General features: G+C 32.9%; 1 protein-coding gene across 1 annotated transcript in view; it reads right to left on the bottom strand.

The window, feature by feature from the left end:
• Positions 1-10091, bottom strand: part of LOC105227924 (zinc transporter ZIP6) — a 30499-nt gene extending 20408 nt beyond the window's left edge. The window contains exon 1 of the mRNA XM_049459277.1: positions 9115-10091. Coding sequence (XP_049315234.1) covers positions 9115-9267 — 153 coding nt within the window. The 5' untranslated portion in view covers positions 9268-10091. The remainder of the gene's footprint in view (positions 1-9114) is intronic.
• Between the last annotated feature and the right edge of the window lie 8435 nt (positions 10092-18526).

Raw genomic sequence — 18526 nt, 5'->3', positions numbered from 1 at the left:
TTTATTGTCGTCTCTACTCGCATACAATCCAAAAATGCTAACACATACACACATATACAAAAATATGATTAAACAGTTCAGCTGCCACACCACCCATCCGCTTTTTAGTAACGCTGAACGTGAGCGACAGTAAAATCTATGCGCAACGCATACAAATTTGCATAGATTTTATGGAGTTCTACAAACATGCACACTTAAGAATATGCATACCATGCGATGGCGTTGGTTATAAGCATTGTTATATACATATTTACATATTTGTAGACATACCGGCATACCTGCTTATGCATATAATAATCAACCTGTTTCTATTATTCGCACTCACTCAAGAGCATATTTGCATGCAAACTCTGCTTTGGCAATTAATTCTTTTATTTCAGTGAATAGACGCATAAAATTCTTTGTGGTTGTGCTGAGGAATTTATGAACGATCATTGAAAACTATATATGTGCATATATGCATTCATGTATGTTATATAGTATAATAATATGTATGGAAAGTCAGTATATTGAAGATCTCTCACTGTCTGTGATAGAAAGCGAATGTTCTTCATATATCGTCACCAAAAATAAAAAATAATATAACATAACTTTTCATAAGTTCACAGGCGAAGGATAAATCATTTAATAGAAACCACTCATATTGAAACAAAATTAGAGTTTTGGTTATAAAATGGTTATATATTGGTTACATATTGGTTATATCTGACAACGGGTGGTTAAAAATATATGGTTACGGATTTCATATAATCTCATTAAATTATAAGTAATTACGAATCAAAAACATAGCACTGAGAATAGTTATTCCGAAAACTCATTTTTTGTATGTAATCCAACAACAAATTTTTAAACAAGTGTAAACATTTTATAATTTTAAGATTTTACGATGTCTATGACAAGTTGTAAGTCCCCTAACTATACATACATATATATAAATATTTGTATATTTTTGCTGTTTATTTCACTTCATTCAATTCTTTGAATAACATTTTTTATTTGTCCCTCATAACTCACGTTTTAAATAATAATTTGCGCTCCGACACATGTTCACTATTAAATTTATAATTTCACTGAAGTAATTAACATATAAATCTGTGTAAATATACAAATATATGTATATAGGAATCATTTTACACATTACACACGATAATGTTAAACATTTGGTTTTATTTTTCGCTGTGGTTCCTAGCAGTTCATTTCGTAGTTATATTTTCCAGTGTTGGCAAAAAATATTTGTGCACTTTTTAAAATTTGTTTTATAAATAATACACACATACATACACACTTTCCATTACATACAGTTATATTTCACTATTTACTTATATAACATATTTTACTTATATTGTACTACCACGAATCTATATCACACCTCCTTTGCAGCGAAGCTCCGTGCAAACTCGTCTGTGAAAATTTTTACCAAAATCATTCACTATTTTTTCTTTCAATTTTGTTATTGTCTTTCTACACGCGAAAAATAATTAAACTTATCATTTATATTCCCTTTGCTTATTAATTACATATTTTTGCTAACATATTCATAAATACATACATATATACACTATACAGCTACTGCCCAAGCTAGCTAAGCTTCACCGCTGCCGGCGTTGACTCCTGCGTTGCCCTTTATTTTCACATACAAATTAATTAAATGAAAACATTGCACACACTAAATTTTACACAGAAATCGTTTAAGCTAAATCATTAGATTTGTTGTGACATCAATCTTAATTTGTAAGTACAAAAATAATAGCACTAATTAATATTTTCTAAATTAATATTTAAGCGAGTAACTTTTTTGCACAGAAAAGTAAAAGGAACGGGAACTAATAACAGCTGAGAGAAGAAAAAATTGGGTTGCCTACTCGTAGTTATTACAAAAATTAATATAAAAGCTTATAATTCATTTTTATCGATTTAATAAAAACTCTCTGACAATTAAAATAATAATTTGTTAAAACAAAGGAAAAAGAAAAATAGATTTTAATAAATATCTACAATTATTTAAAATAGCTCATACAACAAAATTGTTTCCCCTTAGTGACACGGTTTAAAATTACAATTTTTAATAACTAAGGCAACTCTACATCCTCTTCTCATATTTCCTTTCAGTTCCCGTTCCTTTTTGCCGTCGAAAAAGTTGAGCGGGTAACGCGTTCTCGGTAAAATATTGAATTTTGTGTTAAATTGTGAATTTAATTACATAATTTAGTGTTAAAATATAACTTATGGTGTTATTTAATCGGTTTATATAAAAATTAGAGTGCGGGCGATGTTCTCCTTCAGATTATTTGCACAATTGAAAAGAACTTGCGAAGCAGTTGCTGGCGTCGGCGCATCATTTGAGATAAGTGCGCGTAATTACATGTATATGAGTGTGTGTGTGCATTGCACGAATAATGAAGGAAGTGTTAAAGCGGAAGACTTTGTTGGTAATTTCTTACGGATGTATTACGAATGCAATAACGAAATGTGTGTATGCGTTTTAGTCAGCGACATCTGTGAAGAGATAGCGTAATGAGAAGGAATATGGAAATAGCGAAAAAGTAAGGACTTGCGAAGCGAATTGTTGCGGAGCGTAGCGAAATCGATTGAATTTGGTGAGTTTTTTTTAATAGTATTTAATGCAACCCTACATTTTCAATATGGAAAATAATCCAATTTCCTTTTCAGCAGTTGTTTCCAGTTACCGTTTCTTTTTGACAGCGAAAAAATTTGCCGTTAACGCTTGGTCAGTGAAAATATTGAATTTCATGGTTACTTGTGAACTAAATTACATAATTTGTTGACAAAATATAACTAATTAAAGTATTTAATCGATTTGTAGAAAAACTATAGTGTGAACAATGTTTTTAGTGAGAGTTTTTGCAAGTGAAAAGAATGTGTGCAACAGCAACTGGCGCAGGCAGAGGCAGAACATAGCTGTCCTGCGCAGCAACCAAGTAACGAGTGCGTGTATGTTATATTTGCAAGTGAAAAGAATGTGCGCAACAGCGCCTGGCGCAGGCAGAGGCGTTACATAGCTGTCCTACGCAGCAACCAAGTAACGAGTACGAGTGTGAAAGTGAAAAGAATGTGCGCAGCAGCGACTGGCGCAGGCAGGGCAGAACCATGTAACGAGTATGTACGAGTGTGAATATGCTTCGCAGAAAAAGCAAACAGAATAATGCATCAAAGAGCTTTGTTGGTAATTTATTTGGCATGTATTACAACATTATGGTGACAATTTAGCATAGCGACGAGTAGCAAGAATAAATGTGTGTAAATAGCGAGGAATAATATAACTAAAGTTTCGGGTAGGTGAAAACATGTGACGCACGAGATTTAACAGAAAATTTTATGGTACAATTATTATAAAAATATATATTTGTGGCAAAACATGAAAGATGTGAGAAGTGAAGTGAACAGAAAGACTCGTTAACAAGTGAAAGTGTTTGTCGGTTATTGATTGCAGTTTGAAGGTGTTGACTGAAGGCAAAATAATTGCGCATGGATGAGGTGATTTCAAAGTGAGTACTTTTTTAAAATAATTTCAAACAAATGTTTATTTAGAATAAATATAGACTTGTAGAATATTTTGCAAATGTTTAACATTTCAAAAATTTACTAGCAAATAGCTTTTACAAATTTTTTTATAAAAAATATTGGTATATATAAAGAAATATTTATAAACGGAAAATCAAGGCAACAGGAAATCAGTTGCGCGTTGTATCTTTTTATTTAAATGGATTGTATATGTTTATCTACATGTGAATCCACATATTTTAATTACTTATTAAATACTTCCGCTCTATAAATTATAAAGAAATTAAACATTTACTTGCTGTAGACAACTCTTTGTTGTGTAACTCTTTTTTAATAGTGATGAAAAAACGTGATTAGGCAAACGCGAAACTGAGTCAGAAATAATTTATTCAGCTTATAACTGCAATATTGTTAAGAGATAATGTTTTGCCTGAATTGAAGATCACGTTTATTTTTATTTGCACTTTTAAATGGGGGTTTTATTGGTGTTGGGAAGATACTTCATTAGGTTAGCGGTAAACTTTTTGAACTTTGCAAGTAATAAGTAATAGAAAGTACTTAAAAATAAAAAGAGTTAAGTGTTTTCTTAGCACTCTTTTTTTGTAAATAAATTGTAAAGATTTTCACGTTTTCATATTGCATTATAAAGCTTCTAAAATGAATTTTTTTTAAAGAGAGGGTGTAATTTATTGTTATCACTTTTTATATCTTTGACGGGACACCGAAAAGTATACAATAAAGCTTTTAACGTCGAGAATTAAACAGGAGTAACCTTATAAAATATATTATTTAAGGCATTGCTACAATCACAGAATATATTTTTCAGTTCGAACCACTTTAGTATGTACCTGCCATTGAAACTAACCAATCTGACCGAAAATCATTATAAAAAACTTTTTATACCCTATAAGAAATGCATCTCAGAAGCGTATTATAGTTTCGCTGCAGCCGAAGTTAACGTTTTTTCTTGTTTTTATTTAATGAAGTGGCTTTACTACAAGAAATTTTATAAAATGCAATAAAAAAAAGCTTAGTTCACCTGTGAATTCCGAAATTTCATGCAGCGGCAGATTTATTTAACCCAAAAAACGAAAGATACCGTGCTGTTCCAATTGATAAACGTAATCTCTTCATAGCAGCAGGTGTACTAATCTCATTTAAATCCATCTTGCAACATTTCTTCTAAGCAAATATTAAACACGTCAAACTAAAAATGCATTCTTAATGACACTTAATGCTGTTGAAATTGAAACTGATAAGTAGTGGTAGCTTTATATGAATTACAGCATCATCTTATATTATAAATGTCAAGATCTATGCATGTGTTTATGTAAATAAGTCACAAGCCGTTAATTAAACTTGATTAGAAAGCTGACTGACAAGGCAAAAAAAAAAAAATGCGGCGGCTTGGCTTCATGCACGATGCCCTTAATACCGAACATTGAACCAGTTATCAGCCGGTGATGAGTTCAGCATTTAATATGTAATGTGAACTTGATAGAAATGTTACAATATTAATGTTTTTAATGATTTAAATGTTACATGGGAGAAAGTTATTCAACGTTGGGTGTACATAACCATAAAATCAATTTTCAAACGTTGGGTGCACATAACCTGTAAGTCAATTTTCTCTTATGCCCACTTAAGTGTTTGTTACCTTTCTATGCACTTATTTGCTAACTGTTGCATGAGTGCTATAAAAAATTGTGATTTCATTTCTTTGTCGACGTGAAATAACAATTTCAAAACACTCTTACAAATCCGCTGCCATAAATTTGATTAAAAAACAACTCTTCCTTAAATACACAAACCTATATATGTTTGTATGTCTATAAGTTTTTAAACAAAGAATATTAAATAATAAAAGAAGATAAGTAAGGAAGGGCTAAGTGCGGCTATAACTGAGCATTTCATACTCTTGCAACTTGCTAGGCTTAAAGCTGTGGTAATACTTTCAGGTATATAAAGTTAGTTACTCATATGGGTTTAGGGTGAATTTTCACCAAATTTTATTCATTCTAAGCACGAAAAACGCACCGTTTTTAGAAAAACGTACACTCTCAATTTTAATAAGATAACTCACATATTGGCTGATATATGCGGCATAAAGTCAACCGGAAGTTTCGAAAATCTTTATATTAGGTATACGAGAGCTAAAAAAAATATTTAGTCGATTCAACCCATTTTTAGCATACAGACATTCTACTATCAGAAAAGGCTGCTCTCTGAATTTCAATTATATGTATGTCACACACATTGACCGATACTTTCTTGCTTTCTTGAACAAAACTATTATACTCTGTAGCCAAATGTTGCAAGTGTATAAAAATATTAAATAATAAATAAAAATTTTAATAAAGCAGATTAAGATAGCACTGCTAAACGCTTATTGTACGTTGCGTTGTCACTTTGAGATCGCGTTTAAATGGAGATCAAGTGAGAAGAATTTCAGATAAACAGCCAGTTAGTTAGTTGGCGTTGATAAGAGGTGTATATACAATGTATATTATACATACATATGTACACAAACGTTTAAAGTAGTCAACAGCACAGCGTGTAGTCGGCTGCTATGAAGACATTTTAGATAGATATATAGTATGTATGTATATATAGCTGGTTGTATATATATTAAATATGAGCTTGTATCTAGCCATGTCGCGATTTATCTGACTGTCAGTCTTTTTCTTCAATTATTTGCTCATTACAGCAGCGTTAAGCTCTTGCAGAAGACATACACGATAGTGATTTGAAAATGTGTCGCTTGGATTAAGTAGAAAATTGCATAAAGAAAAGAGTACTATATTTTATATGGCGTATAAAACTCTGTAAATATGATTATATGGCTCGCTCGTATGTATAATTTAGATAATGTAGACTTATGGTAAAAGCTGCTAAGATCTACTATTTTTAGAATAAAATATTTATAAAATTGATTAAGTGATTTTATACTCAGTTTTGAATGAAGTATATGACTTTTTTTTAACGAAATATCGTTTGAAGAGTGTGAATTGATTTTGTTTGGGAATGAAAATTGAAAATTTAATTTTTGGTCCTTAAAAACTTTGAAATTGTTATTGATTTTGTTAAGGTTAAAAATGGAAATATTAATTTTTAATTGCAAAATCGAAATTCAAAATTGAAAAATAAATTTTTACACTCAAAATCGAAATTTAGAACTTTTTAATTTTATAAAAAAAATCAAAATTTTATTTTTGGTAATTATTTTTTTTATTTTAAATTCAACATTTTAATTTAATTCCTTTTATTAAAAATTCAAAATTCTTAAGATCGGATAATTTTAATTTTTTTTAAGAATTTACTCGTACTGCTAGAGATAATGTAATTTTTTTTTAATTTAAATAATTTTAAAATATTTTTTTAATTTTATAAATATAATTAAAAAATTTTATGCAAATAAATAAATTTTAAAATTACAAAATAATATAGATCTTATTTTTAAATTTAGATAATTTAAAAGTATTTTTTAATTAAAAAAAATTAAATTTTAGAAAAAAAATCAAAACTTATATTTTTTTAAAGCTTTAAAAACATTTTTTTTTTAAAGAAAAGTAAATTTTAAATTTTATAAAAAAAACTTAAAATCTTTTTAGAAAGTTGAGTTTAAAAACTATTTGCTGACTCGTTTCAAGAAAGTGCACGTAGCTGATTGCTTTCTTTTAGTAGCGCAAGTCCATATTGATTGTTGAATTTTTATTTTAAGTATTTTATTTTTTAACTCACACTAGCTGATTGTAGACTCTCAGCTTTGTGGAATCGTTGTGTTGACTTCATTCATTATCACATGCAAGCTTATTTAACTTCTCTTATATAAAATGCAATGCTTAAAAAAATTAAAAGAATGCCATATTTACAAAGCATTTTTAAGGTAAAATAAACAGTACTAAAAAGTTGCTGTTAAATTCTACTTAAAATGCTGTGCAAACACAGTTAATAATATCAACGAATATTTGTTTAAAAAATACTGACAATTTTGGAGAAAATTTAAATTCATTTGATTTTAACACAGGCTAATAAAGCCATATGGTAAATTTCAATAGAGTAATTATTGATTGATTAGAGGTACAATTAAGGCTTGTACTATAAACGACTGTCCATTATCTTCGAGTAAAATTCATGCATTGTTCTTCCACAATTTTGGCCGTTTTCGACAAATGTTCTTTCGCAAACACCTCAATACGACCAAATAGAACTCTTTATTGACCGCCTGTCCCTCCGGAACAAATTCATGATGCAACCAACCACTAATATCGAAAAAAGCACTGAGCACCACTTTGATTTTTGAGCGTTTTTCGCGATTTTGCCGTGGTTTTGGCTAGTGTTTTCTCTCCATTCCGATGACTGTTGATTTGTTTGCTTGCCAAACTCATAAGCTCATGTCTCATCGGCTGTTATAATGCTGTCAATGAATGTGGGATCGGAATTTGCACGATCATCATATGTCCAAAGAGACCTGTTTACGGTACTGTAATTGAAAAAAAATCAGCTTTATCGGGACTAATCGAGTAAGAACGCGTTTAATACTTATAATATCCACCAAAAACATTCGAACAGACTCGCGAGAGATTTCGAGCTCTCTTGCCATCTCTCTAACACTTGCTTGACGATTTTCAAGCGTCATGTCCCTCACCTTTTTAATATTTTCATCAGTTGAAAAAAAGGACGAAGGTCGTCCAGAACGAAATATCTTTTATTATTAATAATATATGCAAGTATATATATATGAATATTGTATATATCTGTACTTTGACTTATGCTGTTTCTCATTAAATAAGCAATATACTGTGCCATATTTTATTTCATTCAGTAAGTCATAATAGCGTTACAGAGGCCGGTCATTGACGGTAGCTGCCTGTGTAGGTGGCTATGTAGTGCTTTACTTATTTCACTTCTTAAATTTTAATACAGATAAATGCTATATTTTATTCCTTTCTACGTTTTAGAAATACGAAAAGTTCGAAAATTATGTTTTTAAAAATAAAAAAATGTATAAAAAATTCAATTTTTAAAATTATAAGGGGTTTATATTGGAGCTCAAAAATATATACTTACATATATTAATTAATAAAAAGTATTAACTTTTACTTTTTTAAACTCAATTAGTTCGAAAATGATATATTTCTCAATATTTTCGAAAAAATTACGTTCCTCTTACAAAAAAATTTTTAATTTAAATATTTTTATATTTTAAAAATATTAATGAAATTGAAAATTAATATTAATTTTACTAATTTTTACGCTTTTTGAATCTCGAGTAGTTCGAAATTGAGGTATATTAGGTCTACAACTTTGCTTCCGCCGTTTGTTTTGTAAATTTAAGGCTTTATTGTATAAAAACGCTTCAAAAGTGTTATTGATTTTCATATGTCAAAAATACCTTAAATAATTTCAATCAGATTCCTGTTAAAATACACCGTTTTCGAAACTAAATATTTGAGAATATTTAATATTAATATTAATATAATTTAATATTTGTGTTAATATTAAATATTATAAAAAAATTTATGAACAGTATAAAAATTAATTAATTTTACACAGTCCCGTACTGAAATTAACTAATATTTTTCCACTCACCTCGAATGAAATTGTGCCACCAGTGCCATATTTTTGAAAAATATGCGCCAAATAACGGTTATACTCTGTGGCAGCATGAGCTTGTTGCAGTGTGCCGCAGAGGTAGCAAACAAAAATTGCAGCAAAAATGTGAGCAAGCGTGGATGAAGCCATTTTCTTTTATATACGCAAGTTTTTCGGCGCAAGAATGTGTGATTTGACGGAACAAATATTGTTTTTTAAGGTTCAAAAGTGTTTTTACGAACTTTTTACATAAAAACTTTCTGAAAATTTCAGTATAATTTTAAAAAATAAAGAGTATTCTTTTCTGGTTCAAAAATATAATTTTTAGCTGCTCAAATTTCGATATAAAAACCTGTTTCACTTGTTCATATTTCGTTTTAAGTTCACAAAGTGTTCCACCAATTCATATTTTTTTTTATAAGTTTACAAAAATATTAAAGTAGGGCGTATTAATATCGCTTAAAATAATGGAGTTCGTATTTAGTGCTTCATTTTCTTAAAAAATTCGCTACGTTCAAAACAGTTACATTTTATATTTAATTATTCGCTTACAAATTCGCCTAGTTTTGTTTTGTTATATCTTCGAACACAATTTCTTTGCCCATTCACAACACTTATTTCACGCTTGGGCAACAATAATTTCCTACTGTTCGCCAATTAACTGAAATAGTCTCGTTTTTGTACTGAAATTATGATTTTTTCGCGTCACTTTTTGGTGTTGTCTGGCTTTATTTGTTCACAACAAAAGCTGCGCTTAATTTTTTAATTCAAGCGTTGAACGTTCGCACTTGAATTGCACGCCAAACGCTGTCACTGTCACTTACAACATACAACCGTTGCTAAATCAGTATTTACACAATTTGCTTTTTTATTCGTTTTCACTACACTTCACATTCGTTTGCTACTTTGCGCGCTCGCTGCGTTGAACCGCTTTACCGTTGAGCGGTTGACGGACTATTAAACGGTTTAGGTCTCGAAACGCGCTATTTTAATCCGGTAGCGAGTTTGTTTAACGATCGACTAACACACACACACTCACCCAAGTATACATACATCTCAATAGAGAGACGATCAGTTCTGGAAGTAACGAGTTGGTTGCTGGCGAGTGGCTGCGCAGCTTTGTGCGCGATTTGTCGGTGACTTGCGTAGCAGCTGACGAAGCGGTGTTGTGCTTAGCTTCTTGCTATCAATATTGAGCGAAAGCTTATGGTTACGTTACAGTGACAGTTAAATAGATTTATTAGGGGAAGCTTAGGCGCGCACATTCGGGTTATTACGTTCTTGTTGGCGGGGCGTATGAGCAACTTCTATTTATCATATTTTATTGAATGGATAATAGCATATGCATGTACTTATATAGTAATATTTAGAATGGGATTACCAATGAGGTGTTTATTTGTTGCATTTTTAGCAGCTTTTTGTTGATATTAATACTACTAATTAGTTAACAGTACATTTCAAATTTTAATTGTTTAAAAGTATCGTAAATCGTTAGATTTGTCAGTCATGTATTCAGGTTATCGCATAGCGGAGCGTATTATTTAAGTAATAAATCTTCTTCTTCTTTTTAATTGGCGTAGACACCGCCTACGCGGTTATCGCCGAGTTTACAACAGCGCACCAATCGTCACTCGTTTTAGCTGTTTGGCGCCAATTGTAGATTCCAAGCGCGAAGCCAGGTCCTTCTCCATCTGGTCTTTCCAACGGCGTGGAGATCTTCCTCTCCCTCTGCTTCCCCCGGCGGGTACTGAGTCGAATAGTTTCAGAGCTGGTGTATTTTCGTCCATTCGGACAACATGACCCAGCTCTTCCTTGTCATGGGGAGCATAATATCCAATGCGTCTAATGAGGCTGCTGACAACCATACAAACAGCTAGCGAAGCCGCTGTCACTTAAATCGCTGAACTATGTTGATGTCGTCTTATTTCTCGTACAGCTCATTGTTCCGTCGACTACGGTAATCGTTATCTCTGAAGCTCGTGACGCCGACTCATCAGATTTTGTCAATGCCCATAGCACCATATATCAGAACGAGGATGAAACGTGACTTGTAGAGTTTGGTTTTTGTTCGTCGAGAGAGGAATTTACTTCTCAAATGCCTATTCAGTCCATTGTTAGTGTTAATGCTGATTCCAATATACACGACTCGGTCTTCGACTTCGAAGTTGTGACTGTCAACAAGGACGCGGGAGCCAAATCACGAGTGCTACGACTGTTTGTTTGATAACAGGAGATATTTCGTCTTGCTCTCGTTCACTACCAGACCCATTTGCAACGCTTCCTTATCCATTCTAGTGAAAACATAACTAATGGCGCGGATGTTGAGGCCAATGAAATCTGTATCAACGGCTGCTGAGGCACAGCTGTACAGTCTTGTAGAAAATTGTACCTGCTCAAATAAGCTCTGCAGCTCAAATTATTTTCTCCAGGCGTAGATTAAAGGAGTCGCACAATAGGAAGTCGCCTTGTCTGAAACCTCGTTTGTTATCGAACGGCTTGAAGATGTCACTCACGATCCTGACGGAGCTTTTTTTTGGTATTGCCCCGCCGCTTTGTTGTTCTTCAGACCGGTAATTTCTTCACTGGCATTCAGCAGGCAGAAGAAATGTTTCCCTAAAAATTTTTGTATGCTCTGGGCATCAGTTACTAGATCACCTCTGGGGGTTCTATCAGAGTATGCTCCGGTCTTGAAACCTTCTCTTAGTTGTCGCATCTTTTCGTAGAATTTTTGAGCATTACCAATGTCGGGTGGCTTGTCAAGCTCTTTGTACTCACGGAATTTGGCCTCTCTCTTCTTTTGCCTGCAAATGCGTCTCGTTTCTCTCTTCAGCTTTCGGCATCTATCCAATCCCGAACGTGTTGTGGTCGATTGCAACGTTACGAAGTAAGCAATCTGCTTTCTGTCCACTGCGACACGGTACTCCTCATCATACCAGCTGTTCTTTTGCATTTTCCGAAAACTAATGGTTTCGACCCTTTACCGAGTTGCTGACGAGTGCTCTCAGAGAGCAGGAGTGAAAGTCGAGTAGAAAATCGTTCGGTTGTCTGTTGTGATTGTAACTTCTCGACGTCTAACCCTCCTTGAGCTTGTTGACGTGCGTTCTTTGCTGTACAGAGATGGGCTGTATGGTACGGTATCTTGGCTGCAACAAGATAGTGGCCCGAGTCGTTGTTAGGACCTCGGACCGTACGCACGTCTAGACCACTGGATATCTGTCTTCTGTCTACCACAACATGATAGATCTTGATGGTGGCTTTTCGCTCCAGAGAGAGCCAGGTAGCTCGGCGAATATTTCTATGCTGGAATCTAGTACTACAGATAACAATATTTCGGGCCCCGGCGAAGTCGATCAGTGGCCACAAATCAGCGATATGTTGAAGAATTTCGCTTTGACGCGGATTGTGTCTTTCTCCCACCACAAATCTCACATCGAATTTGCGCTTCTTTATATGCCCACCGTAGTAAATGCCACAATGACCTACTGTCCTCAGTCCTTGTCCCGATCATCGTATTTCTTGGACGGCGGTAATGTCAGCCTTCCTCTAGCGAGAACATCTAACCAGCTTGGTAGCGGCATCTTCCCAATTAAGGGACCGGACATTCCAGGCGCATGCCCTTAAATCGTTATCCTTAATGCCTTTGCTATGGTCGTCATCAAAAGTGAGGTCTCTCATTCGAGCTGTTTTCTTTTTTTCATTGGTATTGTTTTTTACGTGGTGGGTCCCAAACCCAGCGCACAACACTGTGGAGGGGATGTTTCGCTTTTTCTCGCCGCAGAATCCGCAAACGTATGGTTTTTTGCCTAGGACTGTAAGTCGTGAGCTGCTTAGCCCTATGTAAAATAATCGTTTCAGGGCACTGAATGACAGTCAGAGAACTTCACTCGCTTGCATGAACTTCTACACATAACTCCATCCTCCATATACCATACCTGAAGGTAGTTCCCTGGCTTGAATTTTTGCAAGTTGCAAGAGTATGAAAAGTGTGTTTTATACCCGAACTTAGCGCAGTTTTTGTTTGCTTACCTTGAACTTACCAATATCGTAGGTTAAATTGTCTTTTTTAGACCGTTCCACTTGTTCATAAAAGTCATTCTGGTAATTCTTGATGAGATTGCACTTAATTTTTTCTTATTGAAATAATACAAATCATTCGAAAATTAGTATTTCACTGCAGTTTAGATTTGAGTTATGTATGTATGTTCGGAAATCGATTGTTTTTATAAAAAATTATTTTGGACCTCATTTAGGATCCTCAAATGCTAATATACTTAGCAAATATAATTAATTATTAATCAATTAACAGAAAGAACTTCATTAGAGTTGCACTAACAACAAATTTAAAATGCGAAAATTGTAATTGTACAATCTTATAATAATTAGCAAAAATATATTAATATTTCTAGAAAATATACTATTATTAAATATACTTATTTCTGTTTAATATTTGCATATCGGCTTACGCGCTTCCTCACTATTTGCTTATTACTATCGCTAGGAGAAATGCAAATATATATTTTTCACATTACCTTACTTATATTATTTAACATTAAACTGATAAAAGTCACAATTTATTCTATATTGTGGGAGAGAATGTAAAAACATATTGTTGTAGTGTGTAAAAGACGTGTTTGTGTTCCCACGACTTGTTAATGTTTATACGCCTACTGTCGCGTGAAGATTTGAGATAACGGTGACTGTAAAGAAATCAGGAAGATTTGCAATGTTTACGTTTCCATAGAAAAGTAGAAGAATATATACATTGTAGAAATGGGATGGAGAAGGTGGGATTAACTAAACAGCTTGGTGTATGAACGAGTGTATCTACATATGTAATGACCGATCAGAAGGACATAGTCGAGTTATATATAATATATGTATATGGTGATAATAAACTCTTTAATATAGGCGCTCGGTTATCAGAGTGAATGCTCACCTTTCTGATGGAAACTGCAGTTCTGGGCAGTACATCTACTTTTACTTTTTTTCCCACGGAACTACCGGCTAGGTATTACTTCGTGGGAGGGACAAGACATTTAAGTCTCCTCTATTGCGCGGATTGACGGACGCCTAGTCTGTTGAAAAGATCTCAGTTTGGTCATTATGAACGCGGACGCTTCGCTGACAGCTTTCCATTTATCAGTCGACTGACACTTGAGTGTCGTCAAGTTATCGACCATAAAACTACCACCGAGTATGGTATTTAGCTGTTCCCTTGTATTCGAAAATCGAGGGCAATGAAATAATACATGTTCAGAGTCTTCTATATACTCTGTACACGTCGGACAGTTCGGACTAATGTCATTGTGGAATCGGAAAAGGTAGCTACTAAAGCATCCATGTACACTAAGTATTTGAGTCAGATAGAAATCTAAGTCCCCATGTCGTCTGTCTATCCACGAGTGGATGTCCGGTATAAGTCGATGGGTCCAGCGCCCTTTGGATGAGGAATTCCACCGTTCTTGCCACATTTTAGTACTATTGTTTCTCTCCTCTATCCTTACCGATACTGTTTTAGGCGTTGATAATTGATATAAATGCTCGAGTTCATCTCCCTGGATGTCAATAGGCGGCATGCTGGCTAACACTTCAGCAGCGTCGGTTGATATAGTCCGGAAAGCACTTATTACCCGAATTGCAGAAAGCCTATGCACTGCAATTATTTGCTTTGCATACGATTTTATATCCATTGTCTGTATCCATACTGGTGCCGCATACAGTATTACGGAACTGATTGCTTTCGCCATTAAGAATCGCGGGCTGGAACGCACACAGTCTCTATTGGTAATCATTCTCGATAGGGCATTATAAATTCTGTTTGCCTTGGCGGAAGTATACTCCAAGTGTTCTTTAAATTTTAATTTGGAATCTAATATTACTCCCAGATACTTTAATTGTGGCTGCGAGGTAATCTTGCATTCCCCTATGGTGAGCTCTATTCGTTCTTCTATCTTCCTAGTGCTTATCAGTAAAACTTCTGTTTTTTCCTCCGCCAGTTTCAGACTCATAGAAGAGAACCATTGGCGTAGACTATTTAAGCACTCAGTACATTTATTTCTCAGGTCGGCTAATTGTTTGGCGACTGCTACCACCATGAGGTCGTCCGCATAAGCTACTAGTTTCACGTCTGTTGGTTGCTGTCTTCTTAGCACCCCGTCATACATAAGGTTCCATAATAGTGGGCCTAACACTGAGCCTTGTGGTACTCCACTCGAGATAGAGTAGCTCTTGGTGCCTTCGTCCGTCTCAAAAATCAGCTTTCTGTTTTTAAAATAGCTCGTAATGTCAGTTCTGTTTTGACATTTGTGTAGTAAACACATGCGAAATACACGTAAATAAACAACCGATGCTACAACCGATATGATGAAGGATGCATTTCCCGGGCGCTTAATCTTCCGTTTTGTCGATTTGCACTGGTCAGCAAGATAGCCTGGTATGATTGCTTCAGATTTCTTTTTGTGGGGCTTTTTGTAGTCGCGTGTATATGTCAACAAGCCACTGACTCTTGCAGCTCTTAAAGACAATATCCGTCAAGAATGTGAAAACCTATCGCCGGAAGCTCTGGCCAAAGTGATGGAATATGCCATAAAAAGGGCTCTAATGACAATCAACTGTGGCGGCGGCCATTTACATGATATCATATTCTCGACTTGATGTAAAAAAATTTAAAAGATCAAATAAAAATAATCCACAAGCAGAATCAAAATATTTCATTTTTTAAAAAAGTTTTTCATTTTCCAAAAAACATCGAAAGGTTAGGTTTGCGCCACCTATTATGTGTTTATTCGTCAGCAGGAGTAGTCGTGATCCCTTTCTACTCTGGTACAGCAGTTTTCTGTTACTAAGATAGCTTCGCACCACAGCTCTGAGGTACATAGGTGGGGATTTTAAAGCTTTTTTTCGAAAGCGTCGGTCATATACATCCATGTAGCGCTGTTGACGGCGTTTCGGTTATCTAAAATTGCCAGCAACACTATTTTTTGTATTTTTGTCATCAACACTGCGAGTTTTTTACACGTTTTATGATGCATTTTATTGTCCTTAGAGTTGATCTGCCGAGTTTATAGCCGTGTTGTCCAGGGAAGAGTCCTGCTTCGTTGATAGCCGCTTCGAGTCTGAGATTAAGTAGCTTTTGATAGAGCTTTCCTGCTGTGCATAGTAGACGGTATGCTTTTGGTATGTTTGGGATCTCCTGTTCACTTACTGCCGTTGCTCTTTCCAGAGTTCAGGAAATATTCTGACTTCGAGGCAGAAGTTGTACATATTCATTAGTACAGCCGGTCACTCTGCGGTGATTATTTTTAGGATTTCTGCTCGGATCCAGTCCGGCGCGAGTGATTTATAGCTCTTCGAGTGTGTGATTTGCTGGTCTTGAGCTCGGCAGTGACTAGTTGCAGGTCTTCGAGGGTGGATAGCTATAACATATAAGTGATTCACCCTCGATTTGCAATTAGCAATTAGCTGCCATATAAACTGCCCGATGAAAATCAAGTTATATATCTCTTATACCCCTTTATGCTATATAAAAAATGCACCTGTGAAGTGTATTATAGCTTGGGTGCAGCCGAAGTTAACGTTTTTTCTTGCTTTTCCGAGACCTCATGTGTCAAGTCTGCTAAGGTAATTGCTTAGTTAATTAAAATTATATTTGTTTAATATAAATGTTTATGAACTTTATTAAATTAAGATTCTCAGATTTTACTTATGACATTTCGCACAATAAACAAATCATTGTTCATATAATAAACAACAGTTTTGAAGTCTCATATACAATATATAAATTGTATAATGATTTTAACAAAATTTTAATATATAATATTCATTAAAGGCATAAAAGTAAAATTTAAAAATTAATTAAATTAAAAAAAAAAAAATTAAAAATTAATTAAACATTTCAAAACATTGTACAATTTATTTTTATTTTTTACTTGTATTTATTTTCATGCATTATTTTATATTTCATTTTGTATGGTTTTGTCTCGGTTAGTTTAGTTTATTCAAAAATTTATGTTTCGAGGGTTATTTTCATTTTATTTCAATTGCATTTGTTTTATTTAAATATTTAATTTTAATTAATTTTTATTATTTTTTATGTGATGTTTTTATTAAACCTACTTTTTATAAAATAACTGAATTTATTTTTAGCAATTTTTTATATAAATTTAAATTATATATTTATTAAATTATATTATTATTGTTTTTTTTAACTTCATTTTATATTTTTGAAATTTTAAATTTTTTTATATTTTTTATATGATATTTATAATTTTTAATTATTAAAAAAATTAAAAAAAAAAATTTAAAAAAAAATTTTTAATTATTAAAAAATTAAAAATTAATTAATTATTTATTATTTTTACTTTTTATTGATTTAAATTATTAAAAATGTTTATTTGTTTATTTACTTATTTATGTTACTAAAAATATAAATAAGCTATACTTTCAACTCATAGCACATAACTGTAATAATTTTGTCTTTTTTCAATTAATTTGTTACTAGAAAATTATCATACCTTAAAAATTATTTTATTTTTGAGTTTAATTGCAATATTTACAAACAAATATTACTTAAAATAATGTGCGAATGTGTGGATAGTTGGAAATATTGCAAAGAAAAAAATAAGCGATTATTTTAAAAAAAAAAAAAAAAAATTTTAATTTATTTTAAAAGTTTGAAAATTTATAATAACATTACTTCAATTTTTTTGGAATACAAATTTTTAATCTAAAATATATCAAACTGGATTATATAGCAAGGCATGACTTACTGCAGGAACTTTCCTCTTAAAATGGTTGAAAAGTGAGAAAAGGCAGTGAAGATATAAAGCAAGAATGGCAAGTGAGAAGCACAATAATTATGGAAAGCAAATATTTGGATTAAAATGTGTCTTTAGTGAATAAAGGTTAGGAATAAAAAATATTTCATTAAACATTAATTAATAAAAAAATTGTGAGTGTTTTTAATCTACAGCTTGCGAAAGCTTTAGTGATTTCAAAAGACGAGAGCTTTTACCGTCGAAAGCTTTAAAAAAGCTTTATGTCAAAGCGCTTAATCTTTAATTTTACTCTATCTTTAATAAAAATTTTGTGGAATTCCAACGTCAGTAGTTTTTTTGTCGAAAGCTTTAAGAATGCTAAATTTTGGCGGGCGTAGTTAAAGTTATGATAGCTTTCAATGCAACTTTGGTAAAAGCTTTACTGTTTTAAAACAATCCGAAAGCCCATACCGTCGAAAGCTCTGTATGAAAGCGCTCTATCTTTAAGATTATTGTACCTTTAATCAAAATTTTCCCGAATTCAAATGCTGGAGCCTTTTTGTCGAAAGCTTTATGAGTGCTAACAATAATGATTTATGATACTTTTCAATGCGACTTTAGTTAAAGCTTTACTGATTTGAAAAAAGCATAGA

Source organism: Bactrocera dorsalis, chromosome 5, assembly GCF_023373825.1.
Source record: "Bactrocera dorsalis isolate Fly_Bdor chromosome 5, ASM2337382v1, whole genome shotgun sequence".
NCBI lineage: Eukaryota > Metazoa > Arthropoda > Insecta > Diptera > Tephritidae > Bactrocera > Bactrocera dorsalis.
Note: the sequence above shows the minus strand (reverse complement) of the source record. Positions and strands in the feature narration are given on the sequence as shown.